At 43.8% G+C, this 25,240-nt stretch overlaps 1 protein-coding gene across 1 annotated transcript in view; it reads left to right on the top strand.

Moving 5' to 3' along the window:
• Positions 1–934: 934 nt before the first annotated feature.
• The window catches only part of ALK (ALK receptor tyrosine kinase), a 320,097-nt gene continuing 295,791 nt past the window's right edge, over positions 935–25,240 (top strand). The window contains exon 1 of the mRNA XM_075706949.1: positions 935–1,520. Within this exon, the coding sequence (XP_075563064.1) occupies positions 935–1,520 (586 nt within the window). The remainder of the gene's footprint in view (positions 1,521–25,240) is intronic.

Here is a 25,240-nt window from a genome sequence, read left to right as displayed (position 1 = left end):
CCCCCCCCCCCCCCAGAGGAAAGACATCCAGGGTTGTTTTGGGGACGTCAGCCTTCAAGGAGGTAAGGAAGGAAGCCGGGAAGGGAAGGGAAGAAGGGAAGAAAGGGAAGGATGGGAGGAAAAGGAAGGATGGGAAGGAATGGAAGAGAGAGGGAAGGAAAAGAGGGGAGAAAACCGAACAGCTCCGTCCATCATCGCCTGCACAGAGAGGCAGAGAAGAGAGAGAGGAGGCGGGGAACGGGACCCCAGAGCCCCTCGCCACAGGCGGCTGCCGGCCGGGCTCGGTGCCCGGTGCCCGGCGCCCATCCCCGGCCCGGCCGGGCCACGTGGGGGGCGGCCCCAGCCCCGCCCTTCCCCCGGCCTCCCCCTCTGCGCCGCAAACAGCCGCTCCCCCGGACCGTGCCAGGGGACCGTGCGCCCCCAGCCCGTACCCGCGGGCTGCGCTGCCCCCGGCCCCGGCCCCGGCCCGGCCCCGGCCCCGGCCCCGGTCCCAGCGCTGCCCCGGCGCGGGCGGCGGGGCGGCCGGGGCCCGCCGGGCCATTTTTTTCTCAATGAACGCGCCCCGCACCGCGCCGCGCGCCGGGTCTCCGCCCGCCCCGCCCCCGGCACATTTGCATAATGACGGCTGCCGGGGACGGCATTGGCTGCTGGCGGGCGGGCTCGGGCGTGATGTCAGCGCTCGCCGGGTAATGCCTGCGTTGTGGCGGGTAGTTGGAGCCGGCAAAGCCCGCGCAGCGGCGGCTGCGGGCGGACCGGCGCGGCCCCGGCCCCGGCCCCGCGCTCCCCGGCCTCCGCAGCGGGTGCGGCCCGGCATAGTGCTCCCCGGCGGCCCGGCGGTCCGGCCCGGCGCAGCGCTCCCCGGCGCCGCTGCGCGGCCGCCGGCCCCCGCGGGCGCAGGACGGGGCGCGGCGCGGCCGCCGCGGGAGGGCGGGTGATGGCGGGGGGCAGGCTGCCCGCCCGCCTCCTGGCCGCCGCCTGCCTCGCCCTCAGCTTGGCCCCGGGGGCGGCGGGCCCGCGGGAGAGCCCGGGCCTCTCCCGGCTGCAGAGGAGGAGCCTGGCGGTGGACTTCGTCGTGCCCTCGCTGTTTCGCACCTACGTGCGGGAGCTGGTGCTGGGCCCGCCGGGGCGCGCCGCGGCGCGGTGCCGCCTGCGGCTGGACTGCGCGCCCCTGCTCCGCGCCGCCCGCGGGGCGCCGCCGCGGGCCGCGCCGCCCGCCCCCGCCCCCGGCGGGACCTCCGCGGCCGGGCGGCGGCTGCGGCGCGCCAAGCAGCTGGTGCTGGAGGTGGGCGAGGGCAGCCTGCGGGACGGCTGCGCCGGCGAGCCGCCGCCGGGCTCCGGCGGGGCGCAGCTGGAGTTCAACCTCACCGAGCTCTTCGCCTGGTGGCTCCGCGCCGGCGACGGGCGGCTGCGGGTGCGGCTGATGCCCGAGCGCCGCGGCGCCCTCCCGGGCAGCGAGCGCGGGCTGGCGGCGGCCATCCGCGCCGCCCGCCCCCGCCTCCTCTTCCACGTCTCGGCGGCAGGTGAGCCCTGCGTTGCATGCCGCGCCGGGCAGCGCCCGCTCCCGCCCAGGCCCCGCTGCCTGCGCCCCCGCGGAGCCCCCCGCGGGCGCGGAGGGCCGGCGGGGCGGTGCGCCCTCTCCGCCGGGACGCACGTCCCAGCCCCGCCGCGCTCCAGCCCCGCTCGCCGCCAGGCCGGCGGCTGCGGGCAGCGCAGCTCCCCCCGAGCAGGCGCGGCTTCCCCCGGCAGCTTGTCCTGCAGGGCTGCGCTTCGCCGGCGCAACATGTAGCCAGGGGCTTTTCTGGGGCCAGGAGGAGTGTTTTGATGAGCGCCGAGGGATTTTTTTGTGCAGTGCCAAGAGTTCGTTTGTGCCAGGCAGCCGCAAGCGAGCCCGAGAGGTTAAGGTGTCATTAGTCAAAGGGCAGCAAGATCGGGTTCTCTGAAACTTTAAGAATACCCTCTTAAAAAGGGGAGCTTCCTCAAAGTGCTGCAAGTGATTCCAAGGTTATGCGCAGGCAGACTTGAAGGGAGCAGCACAAATGTTTCCAAAGCTGGGGCTGACCACCAAATTCGTACATTAATGCCGTGGGCTATCGGCATCGATGTTACTGCTCTTCTTTAAACATACAAAGTAATGGCTGACAGACAAACCTGCAAGAAGCAGGTTTTCCTCTGAGTTTCATGTGTCTGGAACCAAGTTCATTTCTATCCCTTTTAAAACCACAGAGGATCCTTAGCAAACTGCACTGTATCAGCTACAGTAAGACGAGAAGTTGTACATCTGAGGAGGCTCATGTAGTGCTGGTACTTCTGTGAAGAGTGAACCTGGCTTAAAAATTTGGTTCTGGACGGCAGCAATTCACAGGCAGTGTATGGGGCAGCTCCGTTACCTCAAATCAAGGCTCTGCTTTGGGCCAGCGATCAAAGAGAGATTTTCATTCTGTGTGTGCATTGTACCTTTAACACAAGCTCTGATTCAGGCTCTCCCACTAAAAGAATATAATACCTAGAGGACTGCAGGGCCAAATAATTTGTCACAGTGAGTTAAGTTAGGTAGCTTTTATGAAGCTGTGTAGAAGTCAATGGTGTGTCCCTGAGTAGCCACCGACTTAATGGACCACAGAATATACTTAAGTAAATTCACAAGAGGTGAGACAAGTCAGTGCTAGGTTTTGAATACAAAGTTAAAGCAACTGATTTTTTTTGATACTCATCTGAAAAGCTGGGCCAGCAATCTCAATAACTGCAAACTGAACCCCTCTCATTCCTTGCTGCCTAAAACGAAAATCAAAGCAGACTGGCAGAGCAGGCTGGGTGTGAGTCAGTCTTACGCTCGCAGCTGAAGTGAGATACCTGGGCTGGCTCTTCCTGTGTCAGTTCTGGCAGGGGTAACGCAGAGGTACTGGCTACCACAAGGTGGCTAGCTGAGGCCAACACACCCTACCGTCCAGGAGGTCTTGCCCTGCTACGTTGCAGTAAAAAAAGAATAATTAATAAAAACTAAAGACACCAAAAGCCACCATCTCTTTTTTTTTTTCTGTTTGGGGAATTTATTGTGAGTAGCAGTTATTTTGCTTTACAGATCTCCCTCTTTGGCAGTGAAGATACAGTCTTAGCTTTTAATGCTATCTTGACTCTGGTGCTTATAGCAGTAAGGGAGCTGGAGGGCATGCATTTGTTGTCTTTGAGGATGAAGGTGTGTTTTTAACCTGGGTGAAGGGTATACGTGTGAACTAACAGGTGCTCTGATCTTGTGAATACAACGCAGATGGCACTTTAACCAAGTTAGTAAAACCCACAGGCTCTGGATGTTGTCTCACTGTTGAGAAGAAATGCATGTTTTTCCAGATAGATAAGTAGTAGTTAGCTATGCCTCTGTAAAATCCGGCTGGAGACAAGGCTCTGCTGCTCTTACTGCAACACAAGTCGTGCAAAGTCAGTCATAGGGGATGCAGGAAAAGGAGGAGCAGAGGGAAGGAATATGGACCTCATTTACCTATATCACAGTAATAACTTCTCCTAGCAGCTGTTCATAATCCCCTGTAAAAGTCCTAGTCTCTTCTTGAATGCTACACCAAGGGTGCTAACATGCATGAGTTGTGTCGCTATAAAATTGCATCTCTGCTTTTTCAGCAGTGACACCTTAGTGTAGTTACACAGTTACATGGCTTTGCACTGGATTTGTAACATGATATTGTTTAAAATCATTAAAAATCCATTCTTTCTGCTTTGCGAAGGTGCTGCCTATGTGAACACCATGTGTCACTGCCATGCTTAAATTTGTGCCGTGTAGCCCTGCTGACAGCAGGATGTGCTGACACAGTGATAACAGCATGAACAGCATCCACCAGCCCATAAGTGTGCAGATTCCAGCAATTATTAACACCATTGCAGCTAATGTGTACGGGGCTTAACTAAAGCCCTTCCTAAGGCAACTGAGCCTTTCCTTCATTGGTTAAGCTAATTGGAGATGGATTTCAAACAGCACAATCCTCCCATCAACAATATAAAGCTGCTTCACTTATGTTGACATACTTAGCTTTTTTTTTTTTTTTCTTTTCTTTTTTCTCTCGTCTGCTGGAGATGCCCAGGATTGCAGTACTTCCCAGGAAAAGATATAATGACCTTGCTAAATTGTTTTTGCCAAATTATCCTCTGTGTGAATGGAGAATGAATTATATTTTAGGATGAAAAAAAATTGCAAGGTGATGAATTGCCATTGACCTTAAGGGTGGCAACAGAGTCCTGTAAATAATGTTTTATTCTCTTTAACTGTTATACTCTCTGATACTGGCTCAAAGATATTTAACTGGAGTGAACCTTTTCCCTTTTTAACAGTATGTTTGCACAAAGCATAAAGCAATTAGTCTCAGTCTGTTACTGAACAATTAGTAAAAGATGTACTTGCTGGACTGCTGTTGTTTAACAGACAAACCATAAAGTCCACAGGAATTTCTACAGGGCTCTCCTGAAAATACTCTCAATGCCAGATTTCTCTCACACGCTCATCCTCATGGGAACAGAGCATCCTGCAAGAAAAAGCTTCCATATAGAGAAGCTGTGGTTCTCATCCCATCTACCATTTCTGTGTCAGCTTGGCCTTTTCAAAATCGGGTAAGAGAGAGTTTTCCTCTCTTGGAAATGCTTTCCGAATTAATATTGGCTGCTTCTCCTTCCCCCAGTGCTTCTCTGGGACAAAGTCAAAATAATTTCAATCATTTCTGTGGAAAAACGCACAACAAAAAATGCAGAGGAAGGGAGGGGTGAGCTCAGAGAGGATCACAGTGCTGTAGATCTCCCACATTTTAGGTGAATCTCCCAACTACCAGGTTGCTGTTGACTTTGCAGTCATTGTCTTTGGTTTTGACTGGAAATTCCACCCTACCTGCCAGGAAACCTTTCCCAAAAGAGTTTAGTCAAAACCAGTAGATTGCCATGGGAAACTGAACAGCTAGCAAACGTTTCTGTCAGAAGAGTCCTGGCCAGTTTTAGTTCTGGTCTTAGAGGATTTGCTATCTCGTGTCAAAACACAATTGGTGTCTGTAGCAGTATACTGTCTGGACAGGTTCTTGAGTGTTCTTGGAAAAAATCCTAAATTGCCTCTGTATTGAGACTATCAATTAAGGAACTGTCTGAGCATCATCACTGACCGTCCCTTGCATGGCTGATCCTCTGCTGCTGGGCTAAAATTACTCCCAGGACTTTTAAGATCAGATAGGGTAGCACATGTTGTGCAGAGGACTTGTGGGGGCCTTCTTGGCAAATCCATCCCACAGATAATATGGCGTGGGTAGGCACAGGTTTGGGTTGGTCCAAGGTGAGAGCTCTGCACTAGCGCAGGCTCCATAACGATCCAGAGCACTTGCATCCTAACCCTGCATTGGCATTTGGATTTTGTCATGTTAACATCACAGGTAACCAATCCACTTACTGTAGTGCACCTGAGCCACAGATGTTGCTAAATAGGTTTCCTGTGAGTTTACTCAAGAAGTTTAATAAGCTGAAATGGCCATAAAATAACTTCCCGTGAGAACTAATTGCTACTTATATATGCAAAGGTGGGAAGCGTATGTTAAAAAGGGGCATACAGAGATGAAAATGAGTCAGTCCTCCCTCTAAAGGTCAATGTACTTTCATTCATGAAATAGATTTAACATTCCAATTATATTTTTTAAATAGCAATGCATAACTTTTCATCCTCTGGCTAGGCGAAATATTACTCCTGCACTGTGGCCTTCATCTAAAATTTTATTAACTTGCCACACGTATTCTCCCTGAAACTGTCTGCATTCACTACATACCAATGCTATTATAATGCTGAGGCAATTAAGCTTTACGTCTTTAGGGTACCACTACCATGCACCTGAACTCATTTGCAGGAGGAACCCTTTGCCTAAAGATTAGAAAGAACTTCAGACCAGATGAAAATGTGGTTTTGAAAGTGGGCATTTTGTAAATGAAAATCAGAGCTCCAAGCTGAAATCTGAATGTAGTAAGGTCCGCAGAATTCTTTCCACATATTTTAGAGGTACCAGCATTTAATCAAGGTCTCTTAGTTATCTTTTTCTTTTGTTGTTTTTTGTTTTTTGTTTTTCTGCTTTCAAAGAACAAAGTTTGGAATTGTGCCGTACTGAGCAGAAAACTGCTAAAAGACATCAGTCACTTTCCAGTTGCTCTGTTTTTCTCTCATCCTCGACTGTATGTGACATCTGAGATCTGATCTCACTCTTCTGACAAATCAGTGGCAAAACTTGGTGAATAGGACTGAAGCATTGCAGTAGGGCTTCTGAAAGGTTGTCGTTGTAGTGCAAGTGGTTTTGCTCTTTTCTGATGGGGTTTTGCTCTTTGCCTCAGCTATCAGGCCAGCTTTGCCAGTCCAAAGCTTAAGGATGGGCCTGAGTTGCACTTGAGTTTACTCTAGACATAAACTAGTGCAAATCGAGGTGTTCCTTTTCTATTCTTGGGTTGGCATGGCTGCCAGTGTGCTGCATGCTGATTACCAGTTGCTAAATCACAGCCAATCCTAAGTGTGCTTAGGAGCACCTTTCCCAGTCCTTCCTGCCCTAAGTACTAGGTCTGGAGCACCTCCCTCTAGACCTGCAGTCGCTGGTGCTCTCCAGAAATGGGGATTTAGTCAGTCCACAGTGCCTCTTCTTGAACTGTAAATGCCTCTTGAAGAGGAAACCGATTGCCTAGTGATGGATTTGCCTGGCTTTGTGGGCAGCACAATCCCTGGTCCTGCTGCTGTCCTGCTTGTTCCTGTCCAAGTCACTTTCCTACTCCATCAGCAACAAGAGAACTCATAGCATATGACTCTCTTGACTGATGGTGCCTTGTTCACTGTTGCCATGCTGACCACAAAAATTTAGGGCTTTGCAAATTTGTTGCCAATTATTTGACAGATAATGTTAGAAATTATGCTCAGTCTTTCATGCTGTGATCACTATTCCACATGATTTTCCTCACATCAGAGTTATGCGGTGTTGCTGATCTTCGATGGGAGTCAGGATTACACACAATGTGTTTATGACTTCTAGGTCTGTTTTCTGCAAATTTTGTGTACTTTAGGCTCATTGTTCTTATGAATGTTCTTATTCATAAGCGTGTTCAGTAAAATATCCATAAACAAACACCAAAAGGGGCACAAGTATCAGTTTATTATGTTTATTTTTTTATTTGAATGAACATTTATGGCACATTTTAGAAAGGTGTTTTCTCTAAACTTGCTGTGCTTTTATTTCCCCATCCTTAAAAACAGGGAATAAATACCTACAGCAAAGAACTGCACTGGGAGACTTAAGTGCTTTATTATACAAATGCAGAGACATTCTTCAAAATCAAAGGCAGTTTTGCAGTGTCTGATTGAATTGTATCCTGAAGTAATCTGGTCATTTGGTTCACTGCACATCTCACATGAACATTACATGATAGGAAATAAAATCTGTGTTTGTGACAATGTTTGTGAATTAGCAAAAAAAAAAGTAGAAAAATGAGGGGAGACTGGCAGTATTTAGCACTTACAAAATTCCCAAATAAATGAGCCTCATCATAGTAAAAAAAGGTATCGCCTTTTCAATGTATCAGCGCTAACTCATTTGGGGTGATGGTGTTTTGGGAGTCCAAGTTGTAATTTTCTTCCCAAGTGGCAGCAAATTCCGTGCTGTGCCTGGACATTTCCTGTCTTTAATTCTCATACCAAAGCATCTGCTTGGGCTACCCAGAACTAGAGTACTGAGACTAGGAGATCTACTTTTTTGACTCAAGTGAGTTGCCTAACAGCAAACAGCAATTCAGGTTGCCTCTTTCTATCCACTGAGCCACAACATCTGTTTCCTGAGGAGCCACTTCTGAACTCACCAGGGCTGCTGAGACCACAGTGCTGAGCTGAGAAAGGTCCTTTATGAAATGTGCCACATTTGTCTTGCTTCTCTAATTCAGAAAAATTTGGTTGGAGAAAAATGTCATGGAAGCATAAATGCAGATTTGATAAGTCTGACCTTTCTTTTCTTGTGAACAATAAATGTCAGAAAGCTTAAAATGACAAGCTGGAATGGCTGGAGGTTATTTATGTGTTTAAATATTTAGGCAAGAAACACATTTTGAGACTAAAGTCTAATTTACGTGAGTATTTTGATTTATGACTGAGGCGGCCGAGTAGCTTCATGGTTGTCACTATCCTGCTTAGCATGGCTACTCAGAAATTCCCTGTGACAGCATAGATAGGACTTAGATATCTCTACTTTCAGAAGCTGTAAACTATGTCAGTTGTAGTGAAGGAGAATCATCTTCAATTGTTAGTTGTGTAGGACCTATGACATGTAGTTGAAGTGTTCAAGCTGTATCCAGTAGAAAGAGCTGGTGGCCGCCTGCAAACAGACTTCAGACAAGTTTCTAACAACAGGAGTTTTAAAGAAAATGGTAAACTGTTGTACAAAGATGGAATTGAGCATGGAAAAATAGGTACCAAATGTGAAGTGGTCCTTGTGGTTTGAAAACAGTGTATCAGTTAATATTTTGCATTTATTTTTCCTTTTGCCAAAGAACTTCAGTAGGTAGCTGGAAGGGTAACTGCAAGAATTGAGTTCTGCTTTGACTTCCAACTTAATTATCTTGCAGTATTGGGTCTGTCGTCAGTGACTAGGGCACAGAGTGAGCAGGGAGGAGGAGAGAATCACATGAGGAACTGGGCTCAGAAGGGGGTTTGCGTATACACAGCTCTGCCATTGACATGTCCTGCGACACAAAACACTTCCCTTCATGGCAGATACTTCCTTTGCAAAGCAAGGGTAGTTTTGACTGCTTTTGAACTCTGTTGGTAGAAGGTGCTATTTTTGGTGAATTGCTAGTGCTTTTACTTTCTAAGAACCTCAATAAAGACAGTAAGGTGCAGTCTGAACTCTCAGATTTCTAAGGGAAAAGCTAAAACAGCCTACCATATTGATTTATTCACTTCTCTGTAGTGCTAATCATAGGACTGCTATTTCTTTCACTTCAGTGATAACAAACTTCTGAAATTTAAAAATGGCATCAGTTTTGTTTGATGCTACAAGAGACTTGAGTTTCAGTTCTTTTGAAAAATTATGAGCCCTGCCTTTGACTATTAAAACACCACCTGCCTTGAAGCCAAATGGTCAAATTTAGATTTGCAATTTGAACACTTGGTAAGGCTTTGGCCAGGGTTACTTGTAGTCCCATGAAAGGTGAGGGAGAGTGCGGTAGGCTGTGGTCCCTCTGCCCATGGCCAGCTGGCCAGGGTGCATTTAGCAGCTGCTGCTGGGCACCATCTCCGTTTGCAGTGAGGGGCTGCAGATGTTGGCTGCTGTTGGCTGGTGGGGGCTGCTGAGCAAACCGAGCACTGGTTGTCCTGGGAACAGAAAATATTGTGGAGGCAGTGGGAGGAGGTTTATCCTTTATGGTTTCCTACTTACGGTATCATAAATTAACACAGAATGGGGGATTTGACGTTGTTTAAAACTTCAGTGGCCTGCCTGTTTCTTCCTGGATTACAGATGGCAAAGTGGACACACTAGGCAGGAACCTTTCATCTAGATGGCTCTAGAACTGTGGGGCATCCCCTTTATAACTTGTCTCTAGCAATTCTTCAGTTCAGTTTGCAAATCTCCAAAGTCTTTCAGTGGTAGTCCAATGTTTACATCAAGACAGAAGAACCACCTTTCCTGCCCAAACAAGGGCATATGCTGAATCCATTTTGGACTGGGATATCCTCTGTAGCAAAGCACTGTGAAGAAAGAGGTGCAGGCTCTTTCTGCAAGCTTATTCCCATTTTCTTACTGACAAGCAGCTCTCTCTGGTCTCGTATTTTATGAAACCTTGTGATGAAAGAAAACCATGATTCTATCTCCAAGTTACAAGCTGGGCAAAGGGAGAGAAGATTGTTCTGTGTAAGGTGAAGAGCAGAGAACGCTTGGTGGTGAGCGTAGGAGGAAAAAGCAGGGATACTGCAGTGGTGAGGGTGGGAGTACAGGATGATATGGCCGTGTGCGGATTCTTGTGCTATGTATTTCTTGATGTCTGTTTGGAAGAGGTAATACTAGTCTAAGTACATACTGGATGATGTGCATCAGTAGGCATATCTGAAATGGTGTTTCTCCGTATGTCATATTCTTTCTAGGACTTTTAGGTTATTGAAGATTTCTTTCCAGCTCAGTTTTGAAAGCTCACATGGTTCTTCTGAATGCAGTCGCTGTAGTGCCTGTGACATGCAGCTGAATATCTGTGACTTCACCTATTAGAAATCTGTGGTGATCCTTCAGAGCCCTGCAAGTTGCAGCAGACCTTTAATTACAACTTGTACATTGGCATTCGCCTGCTGTTTCTACTGGCCTGTTAAGTAACGGGCTATCTCAGATGCATCAGAATGTCTGGGCTTTTTATAGCCTCTTTCATGTTAGATTCTCAAAGTACTTTAAGCCTTATCACCCTGGTGACAATGCTAAGCATTATTATATCTATTTTACAAAGAGATCATAGAAGCCAAGGATGGAAAAAGTATTATTTGATTATGTTAGACTGCAAGTGCTGAATACAATTTTCTCATATAGAATATACTAAATCGTGATGTCTCTCTGCTTCAGCCAAAAGGCCAAGAAAGAACAAGAAATTAGAGTTGAGAGGCTCGGTAACTCACTGGAAATACTGCAGCAGTTATTGGCAAAACCACCTTTGAGTCTTCTCTACTCCACACTGTGTTTGCAACACTTGTCTTTCAAATAAATCTGGTTTTGTCACATTCCACACTTTTTACATTATTGTTTGCTTTTTGGTTTTGGGAGCATCTGTGATATGCTGAGCCTCTCTCTATCTTCAGACATCACCCTGTGGCCTTTCCGTTTGTAGGGCAGCGTATGTCAGCATTAGAGAGCATGATGCAATGGTTATTTCTGAGGGACATTTCATTATTGATGCTAATTAAACTTGAAACTAATGAGAAAGGATTACTTTTCAGGGCTGGAGAGGGGGCCAGAATAGTTATTATAGGTTAATTATTCTTCTAAAAGACTCTGTTTAAGTAACAATTCATTTTGTCAACTCTTTCTTACGTTGTACAAGAGCCTTGTTTGAAGAGGATTCGAAATATAATTGCTGCGCTGACCTCATCTAGCTCTCGATCAGTAATCTCCTTCCATCAGCAAAAGGTTAATAAAATCTTTAAGGAAAGGAATTCTGTGCCTTATCTATGTGTAGACAATTCAGAATAGGTCTCCCTGCAAGTATTTCCTATTACCCTTCTGCATGATTTCCTTGGCATACTTTTTAGATTTGAAAAATGTCATATTCCATAAAGCTTCCAAAATTAATGGTTGCTTTGCAAAACAGGTGCCTTACAGAGGCAGAGAGTGAATCTAGTCAGGTCTGGCTTGAGAGTTGGTGCGTAAGTCAGAACCTGCTTCCCTTTGTTTTTAAAGGACTGTAGAGCCTGTGGTCAACCTTAAAAATCTCTCCTCACTTTACAGTGTGCTGGGGTGTCCACGAGATGATTAATATTTGCTGAGTAACCAAGGAAAGGAGGAAACGAGGCTGATTTTACACAGGAGCCAAGGTCTCTTTCTCGCTGGGAAGCACTATGGCTTTTGGCAGGGAGGACACACGCTGGTCCCTTTTGCTCCTTCCCAGCTCTCATGTTGTCACTTTCTTCCTCTTGGCTCTTTGTAGAGGTGAGTAATGGCTTCAGACTGTTGCAATACTGTACTACAAAAAGGGAAAGGGAGAGCTGGATTAATGATATTGTGAGTGTGGAAAGCTGAATAAAATGTTTGTGGACAGGGAGGATATCAGTCTTTATTAGCTGTGAATGTTAGGGCAGCTTACGTGCTCCATTAACCAGTTGCCTGATGCATTCTGCCAGGGCACCTGCTTTGCAGATACGGAGCTCTTGTATTAACATGAGGGCTGTGAAGGCAAATGTCCATTTTTGAAGGGGATGCTGTGAGCAACAAGGACTCAAATGGATGGTGGGAGGTTGCAGCTTAGGAAAGCCCCTCAGTGCTGGGGTGGTTTACCTACTGAGTGCACATTACAATCTGAGCTGTGACACAGCATCTTGAAAGGGCAGCATTCACCAGTCCTGAGTTCAAGAAAAGAGTTACATCCTCCATCTGGGCAGTGGTATCAAGTTCAAAGAGAAAACATCCTCTGAGTAATCACTCTTGCACAGGACTCTGCTTAGGCTAGCTCATAGGATTTTGGATAATATTTGAAGTGCCGAGTCCCCTTTGTGGTTAAGGTTTTAAATCACACAAAGATTGATCAAAAAGCCCAATGTTTCCTTCTCTGCCTTGCCAGCCTACTGTCCTTTATCTCCTGAAACAAAGCAGCATTAACTTTTAAGATCTGATTCAATAACATTTTATGGATAATAATTATGACTGATATTAAGCCTTCACCAACCAGTCTGTATGGAGACTTAATGTATTGAGGTTTATTATCAGTGTAACCTATCTTTTTACATCAGTTGTAAAGCAGTATCAACTATACCGATAAGAGGAAAAAGAAATATCAATGAAGTATTTGCCTCTGCTTCTCTGCAGGGTGTTCATATGCTCGCCACTTAATATTGCTAGCACAGTGGGAGTTTGCTGGTAAAGAGTTTTTGTTTACAGAGTCTGTTTGCGTAACTGCAGGGTTGTGATGAATGAATGAATGAGTGAATGAATGAGCTACAGCAATTCTGTGCTGGGAAAAGGAATCTATTAGTGGATAGTCCCTGGAGACCAATCGATCATCCTTTCCCTTTTAATAATAAGTGTGTGAATTCAAAGTTTTCAGAGATGCTATTTAGAGGTGAGCTCCACAACTTCCTCTGAGGCTTATCCCAATAATGGAAGTTCTTGAATGTATGAAACTTCTTTAGACACCCCATATTAGCCATTTTTTTTTTTTTTCAGAAGTTTCCCACTTTCCCTGATCTCATTGGGACATAGTTGTATATATACATGTCATGACTATTTATGGAAGTGGTCCCTGAACTAAACTGAAGACCACGTTGAGCAGAAGAAAGCTCTGGTAGTTTCTAAGTCCTGAAGTGCTGTGCACACTGGTCTAATACAAATTATAATATAAGAAAGGAAACTCACCTTAGTTTCCATACAGGGTCGACACGGGAAGTTCTATTGTATTGGCACTGAAAAAGTCACCTGAAGGACCCAGGACTGGGTCCTTGCTCAGCTGAACCTTGTGATGTTCATGCATCATTAACTATAACTGTACTATATAGTTACTTTTTTTGCCTTGCTTCTCCTCATGACTTTCTGTATAAGGAAATCTACCTCCCTGGTAAGTTCAAATAAGATGCTGTCTGCTTGTGTCCTTTTTGCCTTTTTGATGGGAAAGCAGAAGGGAATTCTAAAGTGCTCTGGGAGCTACATGGAGGCCTTGCTTTGACATCTCTAAATATGTGAGTAATGGGGTGCTTAGAACTGATTTTATGTGTGATGGATGCTCAACAATAAGGAATCACAAATTGTGGGCAGCAGAGCTTGGAGAGAAGAGCTGCTCAACAAGATTAATGGGAAGGGAGACCTTTAGTGTAATGAAAGACACAGTTCAGGCTTGAAAACAGACAATGACACACTAGATCGAGTCTTGAGGAGTTGGACAGTTGGGTTTCCTCTGCAGGCAGTAATGCTGTGCATTCATAGGGCCCCTTCCTGGGTAGGAAACACAGAACAGCTGTGAGACAAGTGCACTGTAATTCTCACCTCACCCACAAGTGAGTACACCAAGGGATCAGATTGACTAAGGGTTATCTGTCAAGGTGGTGATAGGGATGTTGAAGGAAACTTAGAAATTTCTTTTTGTTCTAAGAAATGCAGGCCAATGAGAAAAACAGGATGGGACTGCGGTAGAACATAGCTGGGTCTGAGCACTGTTGGGTTTATTTTACAGCCAAAATAAAATTCTTTTAAGTATCTCACTGAGCACTTGGTGTAAAGTTGGGGCTGAAGTCAGTGAGATCCTCACTGGATCTCATCTAGCCAGTTTTTTCTATGCAAGTGAAACATAATTAAAAAAAAAAAACAAACTAGCTCCCCTTTCAATTAGATATTTAATAAAAGTTAAAAAGTGTATTTTATTGCTAGTAGAAATATCAAGTCTAAAAGACAACAAATAGCTCAGTATTTTTATTGGAAATAATACAAAGAAAACCAGGTGAAAGTACAGCTCATCTTTCCTTTCCGTCTCACTGTAAGTTGCAAGCTGTTATTAATTCTAAATATCATGACTAAGGGGGGTATGAGTGGGGAGCAGAATTAGCAAAATATTAGTGGAGCTGGCTACAGGATCATTGTTATCACTGCAACTGTTATTCTCTATCTCTGACAAGGATAGCAGTGTGTGGAAATGAAGCCAGCAAACATGTAAAATACATCTAAATATAGAGGACAAACCAGAAAATAATAACTGGACCAGTAATCAGATGCAGAAGGCCTTATCTGTAAGTACAATGGCTTGAAAGATGGTGGTGCTGGTAGATAAACATTAAGAGGACTATGAAGCTGAGAATAAATAGAGCAATATCCTCTAAACAGTAAAGAGCTGGAGCATAAGACCCTGGAAAGACATTCAGGACTTATTGCTTGAGAAAGATCCCTAAAGCTGTCAAGCAGATGTGCAGCTGGTAAGTAGATGACTCGCTGGGACGTTGACTGAAATGGTAGAAGAAATAAATCAAGGGGATTGCATTAGTGTAACTGGAGGCAGTATATTACTTTGCTTTGAAGTATAGTGTCCTGTGGAGAAAGCAATGACTGTCATGCCATAAGAATGATCAAACTGAGTGGAGATGAGTCCCACATTTAGGCTGTAGCATAGACAGGGGTTTCTCTTCTATGCAGTCATAATTTCCAGGTTTTCTTGAAGGCCTTGGACTGGAGTTTCGTGGGAGGCATAAGGGGCTGATCCTAAGCCTACTGAAGGCAATGGCATCTTCTCGTTGTACATCTACTCCACTCTCCTGCTCTCGGGTACGGCCAGGCTGGGCAAGAACCAGCTTTCCTGCTCTTTGCTATCAGGCCATCTATTGTGAGTGCACAGGGAGACACAGCACACCTCATTTTTTGTGTCAGAAGATAAGAAATAGAACTTCTTTTCAATCTGGCATTTCTTGTCAGCACTTAGTCTAGATGGTAAGCAGAAGATGACATTGGTGCTAAGTTTAGTGACCAAAACAGTATTGTCTGTGCCGTCCTTATACAGGCCAAATGAGCATGAGAGGTGCTGAGAGCTCGTTCTTGAATTCTTATTGCTTTGTGGAAGGGACTTTGGGGCATAAACTGTTCCATTGTAGCATGGGTGTTAGCCATTAAACACCTCTTGCTGTAGCCAACTCTTAGACCTTTGGCATCCTATGTCTGGGTTTTGTGTTGAATGAAAACAAGGGAAGCATCAGCTCAATAAGGTAAATGAAGGAGTAACAGCATCCTAGTGCAAGCAAAGGAAAAAACACCAGCTCTCCAGAGTCCAGGGACAGGAGGAAAGCACTTGTCAGGCTTATCAGAATATACCTAAAGAAATGGAAGGTTCTGATAGTCACCTCTTAAAAACTTTACATCTACTGTTCATTAAGCGTTGCATCTCTGAAGACCTAGTTTCAATTTTTTTACCTTTACTTAAAATAAAATTATGTTTGATTTACCCCAAGGTACTGTACAGCACAAACAGACCAGGTGGGTCTCCTAACTGAGGATAAGCACCCTTCCTCTTTTCTACCCTGCCTGTGCTACTGTGGCCATGCCTTCATGGTAAGGCACTTTTACATGGTATCCCAGACTTAAAATTAAAAAGGTTAACAAATTTGCCCTTTCTGCCCCATGAAAAAGTTCTCATTATATGATACTAACATTATTTCAAATACACTTTCATCACTTAAAAGTGTGAAAATAAGTTATTTTTAAAAACAAGGTAAAAGGATTGGAAGGGGGGAAATGAGGCAATATCCTTTCTGAAAAGAAAAAGTTGACTAACTTGAGATGTCCATCTGCATGGAGAACACCTTTTTACTCAAGAAGGGACAGAACATGCCTTGTTCCTGCCTCTAAAATCTGTTCCAAAGTATCTGTGATAGTCAAATCCACCTGCAAAGATAAGGAACTGAAGTATGATCTTGTCTCTTATCAAGTCTTTTATCATCACTCTCATCCCTTTCCCCAGAAGGACTTGGGGATGATGGGCTGGGATCCAGGAAAGGAAAAATAATACGAAAATAATACAAAATAATACGAAGGTCAGACTAAATTGTATTAAAGTCACATCAACAGAATTATCAGAAGGAAGAGCAGGCAAAGTACCTAAAACGTAATGAAAACTCTTATCCAAACTAGTTTACAACTATTGTGGAAGTGCCTTTTAATCTCCTGTGTTAGTTCAAGCTAGAATAATTCAGAAATATTTTTTCTCTAGTCTCTAAACCAGTCCAATGATTGTTCCTGTGGGGTAACATCCTGGGAAACATCTGTTTTATTCATAGTTTTGATTTCATGGCAAGACCAAAACTTCTCTCTCATGGGTGCACTGTGAGCCATCTTAGTATAAACTTGTATTCTGCCTCAGGATTTTCATGCTGATGCTCTAAGAGGAAAAGCTTTTTATGGTGATTTTTTGAGCTGCTCCAGGCACTTCCCTAGTGTAGCAACAAAAGCCTGGCTTTCAAGGTAGCTTTGAGAACGTGGTTCTCTGTCTAGAGCCTCATCACTGACCTCCCAACCCTGGTCACTGATTCACTAAAGCCTGTCTCCAGATCCTCATGGACGCTTCCATTATCACAGAATCATAGAATAGTTTGGGTTGGAAGGGACCTTTAAAGGTCATCTAGTCCAACTCCCCGGCAATGAGCAGGGACATCTTCAACAAGATCAGGTTGCTCAGAGCCCCATCCAACCCCACCTTGAATGTTTCCTGGGATGGGACATCTACTACCTCTCTGGGCAGCCTGTTCCAGTGTTTCACCACCCTCATCGTAAAAAATCCTGGAATGATCATTGTGTCTCTTGAGGACAGAATCCTGCAAGGTCTGGAGGCAGTTCTATTTTCCCTGGGTAAAACACAGGTGTCTCTTGCATCTATTGTTGGTACAGATTGCTGGGGTAACACCCAGGGAGTTTCAGCTGTTCCTCTCAGTGCGTGCCCAAGGACAGGGAGGGTCCTTGACTTTTGGAGCTACAGTTTCATGAAGACTCAGTTTTGAAAATCACTTCTGTAAAAAGTTACAGGCCCTTTGGATCAGAGCCACAGCAGGAGCTAGAGCTCTCTGTTAAAGCATTTTTTTTCCTGTCTGAGCAAGCTAAATGCTGTGTTATGATTCTGTACTACAGCAAATGGGAATCCCTTCCCAAAATGGCCTCTTCCTTTAATGAGGCTGGTTGTGGTGGAAGTTATACTTCACTGTGACTGACTATGTCATGACTTGGTCCTATGCAGATCTGCCTTGATGCAACTTCCTCCACAGGCTCCTTCCCAAGTCCTATTTTTTTATACTGCATTTCTGAACAAGTAAATTAGAGGTCCTTTCCAATCTTAATGATTCCTAGTTTTTACTTTCATTATAAATAATCCAGCCACCAAGCCAGGAAACACGAAATTGCTACTCTACCCTTAATTGGTTTAGTGGTGGACTTGGTAGTGTTAGGTTAATGGTTGGACTGGATGATCTTAAAAGTCTTTTCCAACCTAAATGATTCTATGATTCTATGATTCTAAGTAACTCTTCTCTCAAAGGCACTCCGTAAAAGCAGCGTGCTGCAGTTCCTCTGAGTAGCGCTAAATCTGTGACAAGCCTAAGGGAGGTTCCACAGCAAGGTGATAAACTACTGGCTTGTCAACTTTTTTGCTGGCTAAACGGAAAATGAGGCAGGCAGCTTTACACTTTATAGTGGAGAGAGATAAGGGCAGTTTCAGGGTTTCACAATCAGCCATGATCATCCATAAAATGAAGTTACTGTTTTTTTAAACTGATGTCTCGATAGTGAGGAACTCCATTTTTCACTGCTATTCATGCTTATTCCTGTGCTATTCAATAACAGAAGATATTTACTAATATATTAAACAACTAAGATTTCACCTGTTAACCATTTTCCTTGAAACACAGTTTTTAAAAGCGTTTATAATTGGAGCTGTTGATGAGCTCAAAACAAGTAAGACTAACACCCAAGAAAATGACAAATTGATAGAGTTGAGAGTGGTGGAAAGTGAGGTTTTGTAGCAGTTCCACAGTCTTTCATGATCCTAGTTTATCAGTAAAATAATCACACCAACGAACCTTGCAATCTTGCTGAAGTGGTAGGGAATAAAAGTGAATTTGGCTTTCTCCTAAGGCGTTATGCTGAATAGATTGTGCTGTAATCTGTGTCATTGGGGAACATCTCTGATACTGCAGGGAAGATAAACTCTGACCTCCTGTTTTCTTTAATCTTGGAACACTTCATGTAGTTCACTTTGTTCTTTTCCTCCCTCTTTTGGGAGTCTGGTGTAATTTACCTGTTACTGCTGATAAATGCATACCACTACCCCAGTTAAAACCAGCAGTGAGTCACAGCGTGTTGCACCTGGCAGGTCAGTGCTTGGTGATGGGTGGCATTGCTGGTGGTGCTGCCATAGGCTTATGCTCTGGCAAGTGAGTTTCCCCAGGTCAGAAAAGCTCTTGTGCCCCAGTTGGAACTGCGTATCTGTAATAAAATGCCAGCTGAGTGGTACCTGAAGATCATGGCTTTCCTCTCGATCTGGATCATAGAATCATAGAATCGTTTAGGTTGGAAAAGACCTTTAAGATCATCCAGTCCAACCATTAACCTACACTACCAAGTCCACACTAAACCAATCAAGGGTAGACTACACTAAACCATGTCCCGAAGTGCCACATCTACCCATTTTTTGAACGCTTCCAGGGATGGTGACTCCACCACCTCTCTGGGCAGCCTGTTCCAATGCTTGACCACCCTTTCGATAAAGAAATCTTTCCTAATTTCCAACCTAAACCTCCCCTGGCGTGGCTTGAGCCCATTTCCTCTCGTCCTATCGCTAACTACGTGGGAGAAGAATGAGATATGTGAAGTGCAAACATCTATACCCTTATGGTTTGTCTTAGGAGCTGCGGGTCAATTTCTTGGCACACCAAAAACTTTAACAAGTTTTGTCTTAGCAATTCCGAAACAGGTCCAGAAGTCCCTTCCAACCTCAACGATTCTGTGACTGCAGACATCATCAAGTAGGATTTGGCCAAGCTTTTTTAGGGCAGCTTGAGCTGTGCTGTGTTACCTTGTATTACATTGTGATACATGTTCTTAACTCTATTATTCTGTCTTTTTGTGAATGCCAGTGCTCTGAGCATCTCTGCTTAGAATATTGTGCTCAGATTTATGGTACTCTGCATACGTGATTGCTCACCACGTACATCAGCAGAATAAAGCAGTGTCTCTCACTAGGAGAGTGACATATTTTTGATGAGTTCATCGAATTCCAAGTCATGCATGAGTTCTCTAACCACTTTAGGGCATGGCTTGGGTATCTGGTTGTTACATGGGACTAGTGTGTGGTTCACTCACAGAGACAGCAGGTCAGCCCATTGACACCTGCCCGCTCTGTTAACAGACCAGTGAACCTACTGCTGTTTAATATCTGTATGATAATACAACACAGTTGAGAATTGAGTTATAAAATGCAGGTCACTCGGTAGATGCAGCAGTTAGTGAGAGAGCACAAGGTGACAATGAAATTATTCAGATTAGCAAGCAGGGGCATTGCAGCTGTTTGTGCTCTAATTGCATCTCTCCAGATGTTCCTGTGATGCATGGTAGAAGCCAAGCAGTCTCTAGACATAACTGTATTTCAGCGTTCAGCTTTCCGAACACTCTTCTGTGGTCTATAGAGAAGAGAGAATTTAAGGACCTAAGCCATTTCATCTTCTGCACTGTCAAATAAACTCTGTCATTCTGAAGTAACATTTCCTGGGTATATTTTTTTCGGACATTTCTTTTCACATTAAGATCAGCAAAAGCTCTTTCTGGGAAGCCTGATTAAAAATGCAGTTCCTCCCAGGAAAGAAAAGAAAATAACATTTTCAGCATCAAAAGAGATCACAAAATTATCATGGAAAAATGAAATGAATTTTGAAGATTATGCATTGCAGGAAAGTAGGTAAAAGTGACCTCAGGGCTTTCTGCTGTTTGTAAAGTAGTTTGCGGTTTTTTGAATAGACATCTGCTAAAAGTGTAAATGACAAAGCCTCTCAGAGACAAGAAGTGTCCTGTATTGGGATTAGCTTCAAGAAATTGATGAAGATAGCTAATTTCTTTGTGAAATTTATCCTTGTCTGTATATTTAAAACCAACCAACCAACCAAAAAAAAAAACCCCAAACCAAAAAACCCCAAACAAAACCCCAACAAAGGCCGTAAGAAACTGCTGTTTCTTTTCAGCTACATGCTGTTAGCCTTGCTGGGGATACAAACACAGATGGCTTCCAGCTCTGTTGCAGACCTTTGCCTCCTAGGATCAGACTGGGGCATTGGCAAATCAGGCTGTGGAAGTACAAACACTGCTTTCCTATTTTGCTCTTTTGAGCTGGATTATGTTCTTCTGTGGTGGTATAATTACTCATGTAACTGCCTGCATTCTACTTGGGCCTTAACTCTATTGAAAAACCAGAAACAGTCTCAGGAAAAGGAGTCATTCTTCCTTTGGCCTTTTTGACATTGTGCAAAGGGTGTAGAAGAGAGGATTCCAGTGGCTTCAAATGTTACCTTCTATATTGCATACAGCCAAAATGTTTTCAGATGGTGTGTTTTTTATACATAAGTTTCCAGTCCAGACCTTTAGAGAAAAATGAATCTGGCAAGATATTCACCATTTTGTTTTGACAGTCTGAATTGTTTGCAAGACCTTATCATTGAACGCTTCTCCAGCTCTAGTCTAACCTTCATCTGTAACTAACCTCTCTTCTCTTTCCTCCTCAAACATCCTTTCAGATACACATACATTTCACAGGAATAGAAAATGTTTATTATTAGCAAAAAAATAATGATGCTTCCCCAAGGCCCATGTTTTATCAACAACTTTTTATAAAGTGTTTTGCATCCTGAGGTGTGTCTAGCATTTCAGCTTGGAGCAATGCATTGCATACCTGGAAGGCAATGGTGACTGTCTTTCCAGTGTCTTTCATCAATCATTTAAGATGAGTTGTGTAAAATCCAACTGACCCTTCTATAATAACTAGGGGCAAATAGCTTTGAATTGTCGTTTTGATAAATTTTGGAGTATTGGCAGTGTTATGGGCTAAGGAGCCAGGCATCCAAGCCTTTCATCTGTCAGTGTCATTATGAAATACCTTAAAAGAACAGGGGGAATGTGTCCTAGCTATTCGATAAATCTTATCTCCATGAATGAGTGGATTTTGCGTGGTTTCATAATCTACTGAACTCTAATAGCCTATATCCTTTGCTTCAAAAATAGCTGTTAGAACAAGGTATTTGATGAGTCTGTGTATTGTTTTTCTGCAACCCCTTAGATTTTTTTATGTCAATGAATGACTTTCAGTGGTGAATGCCATAGCCATTATTGACCTATGTGATACATGCATGGTTTTAACAATTTATTGTGTCATCAAAACTATTTTTTTACTGGATGGATGCATCATCAGTCTCTTCCCCATGTTTCTCTCTAGGGTATAATATCGAAGGCAGGCAGAACACTTTTCACAGCAGCGTTGCAAGGAAAAATTCAAAACTAGGTGAAATAATTTTTGTTATATGTGTTACCAAATAAAATGCTGGTTTTAGTGTCCTATATAATGCCTATCACATGGTTGGAGCCTATACTAATAATTTAGTGCAATCTAAGGACCTATTGTGTTTTATTGTTTTCAACATTGACTGTGCGTCAGTTTTAGCACAAATGAAAAGTTGAGTTCGTAGCTTCACATGCCACAGTTTAAATGAAACACAAATAACAATGATATTTGAAATTAAAATAAGCTTCAGTGATAAGAAAGGACAGATAGTGGAAGCCCAGTGACCTTTTACTACCCACTCTGATGGGATTTCGCAGTGCTTTGAAAACTAGTCCCACCAAGTAAATGACCTCTGATGGGGGGCTATTTTTCAATCACTACAAGATAGATACTTGGCTCTGGTGAGGTCTGACTCTCATTTTGCCAGCTGTGCTACCATTTCTTTTCTTTTTTTGGGAGAAGGCAGCTGAAGAAAGGAAGAGTGAAGAGAAGGTAGTGATGCTGCCTTGCTGTTAATATGTGTTAGACTGTCATGCAAGCTCATTTCCCAGACACAGGATATTTCTAGCAAAATAGTACTAGTACTGCAAATGCCGAAAAACAAGTTCATACATAGGAATTCCATGTGAAAAGACCCTGGCTTCTAGCTAAATGGTTTATAGGGTATCAGATTAGGAAATGGCCCATTATTTGAATTGTATTAGCTGTATCTAACTCTTACTAGATTATTAACCATTCTCCACAGTTTCATGTTGGGTCATCATGACTACTCTTCGGTACTGAGGCCGGGAGAGCAGTGTCCTTATGAGACACTTTGTCCCAAAGACGTTGCAGGAGTTGGGCAGAGAGCAGTGAACAATGCAGGCATCCGTGTAAAGAGATTTGTGAGCAGACGTGATAGTGTAGGAGTGACCTCCTGGGCTGCCAGGTAAGAGTGAGAGTTTCTATCTCAATTTTTGTTTCTTTTCTATTCTGGGGTGGTAGGAGAGCCAGGGGTTATTAGTAAGCTTCAGACTTACTTTACTTGTATTTTATGGCTGTAGTACATGTCCTTGTGCTGTGGATGGCAGAGGTTTCCAGGTGCTGCCTTGTATTTGAGGAAAGGTCCTGATTCTCCTGAGCATCTCCACATAGCGCTGGTGCAACAGGATGACTATCTTCTACCAAAGATAAGGTTTCCCCATGGTCTGAAAGCCTGGACAAACATAGCATTTCCTCGATATGTACCTGGCCAAAATGTCTGGGACAAAAAATAGAATCATCCCGGCAGCGGGGGGGAAAGTACAGCAGTGTCATTTGAGAGGAGATTAAAGCTGAGTTTAACATAGCTTCATCTTAAGCCAGTGTTAATTAATATAAACACAACTGTATATATTTTTTGCACTAATTCAACTTGGTTTTACTGACAGATTTGTGTGACTGTTTTCAAAAATGAGGCTGCCTAGTTTGATAGTGAATGAGAAGTTCATGGAGTAACTTAGTAGTAAAAAGCAAATTGACCTGTTATTTTGAATACAGTGCAAAAAAGGCTTGACATGAGAGAAGTATGAAGAGGCACCAGCAGTGTTCTGACAATGCTGATGAATGGCAGGTGGCCACAAGCCTGACTGCTTCTTTTTCGTTGCTGCTAGTGATTCACAGGCAGGTGGGTGAGAATGTCAAAGGCCTGACACATGGAGTGACAGATACCCTTCGTGCTTGTGTGCACGATGCAGTGGCATGTCTTAAAATAGAGCCAGATGCATGCATAATTAAGGACAAATAATTGCAATGCACTTATGTAACTTATCTTGTGCTTCTCTCCCTCCCCCCCGCCCCCCTCCCCCCAGTGTTTCCATCAGGAAGGTCCCCTTGTCAAAGATTCACCTGATCAGTGAGAAACACTAAAATACTATGTTTGGAGCAAGAAAAAAATAGTTCTTGTTTTTAAGAGAATAAGAACAACATAATATGAGAGAAGTATGCGGCTCCAAAGTATATAGAGTCAATGTTGGCAATCTGGCAGTTAGTTATATGAACAAAAATTAGTTTTAGAAACCTGCATGTGAATTTAGTGGTTCTGTCATTCTCACTGTCTTGTAACTCAGATAAATATCTCATATTTCTGCTAGCTGAAATTCTGCCTACATAAGCTTTTTTCATTCAGCTTGTTAGAATCATTCTGGCAATATACGGCTGTGAATTTAACCTCCTTTCTGCTTGCACTAATTATAAGTTATATTGTATTTTTACTTTCTTTGGGAGGAACACAAAAACTCTATTCCGTATGTCATGGTTTTATACGTCTCCCAGATGACTGTTCTGGATGCCTCTGGAGTATTGTTTTCAGTAAAATATTCTTTCACTTGCCTTTGCTCATGACCCCTTTCTTTATCAAATGAATAAAACTCTATATAGCTCTAACAAAATATTGTATTTCCAGATCACTGGTGACTGCACGCATCACATTCAAAAACAGTGGTCAAGAAGCTGGTAGATGTATTTCACTGCTTGGGATGTTTGTAAAATGTTTGCATTGGCCATTCGCTCTTCTCAGTATATAATTGATCAGGTAGCATAGAATATAACTTTCAAAAGCTCTGATGCACCTTAAGTTCCTACAGCCTGGACTCCTTTTGCAGAGCTGTAACACAAATGGTGGTATGACCAGCTCCTGCCTCTGAGACCTCATTCTTGCTTTTATAGGACTATTTTTTAGGAGTAACAAAGAATTGAGTCACTCTTAGCTCACACAGTCTTTTGCTGAGACTGCTACGGAGAGTGCAAGCTGTGGTGGTGATAGTCTTGGGGAGTGAACAATTGCCCATTATGCTTTTCACTCAACCTAGTGTTAAATATTGAATACGCCACTTGGCTTCTATCAAAAGTCAATTGGTTATAGGTATTCCTGACCTAGTCTGGATTTAAGCTCATGCTGTGCAGTTTGTTTCCTGTCTATAAGTATTTTTCTGGAACACGAGAAGTGTGCATGCAGTGCTGTTGTCCAACAGAAGAAAAACATGGCGACTGCGCCATCTCCCTGCAGAAACTCATCCGCTTTCCCCTAGGATGCAATGCAACAGGGCGAGGAACAGGGAAGGCAGCAAAGCAGAAAAAAAATAACATAAAGCAAGAGGTGCACATCTGCTCATTCTGTGCTACATTTTATAATCAAAGCCCTGGAAAAAGTAAAACATCAAGTAATATATGAAGCATGACCATTGATTTCTATTTAATAGTCTCTACCCTTTTCTCACTTAAGGACAGCTGAATTCAAAATATTTATGGTTGGCTGTACAGCAAATGGTGGAATAAGCCTTTCCCTGCTTCTTTTGTGTTGTAGTGTCCTAAAATGCAGAGCTTGTGAAACTACAGAATGTATTTGAGAAAGATATAAGATGTGGTGCAATCGTGTGAAACTCTGAGGTGAGAAGAGTTCCTCTCATGCGGCAATTATCAAGTAAATCTATTCAGTGGTTCATCAACCTCACTTTAAAGTTGATTATCACTCCTTGGAGCTGATGCT

Source organism: Pelecanus crispus, chromosome 3, assembly GCF_030463565.1.
Source record: "Pelecanus crispus isolate bPelCri1 chromosome 3, bPelCri1.pri, whole genome shotgun sequence".
In the NCBI taxonomy this organism is placed as follows: domain Eukaryota; kingdom Metazoa; phylum Chordata; class Aves; order Pelecaniformes; family Pelecanidae; genus Pelecanus; species Pelecanus crispus.
This window is presented reverse-complemented; position numbering and strand designations above follow the sequence as displayed.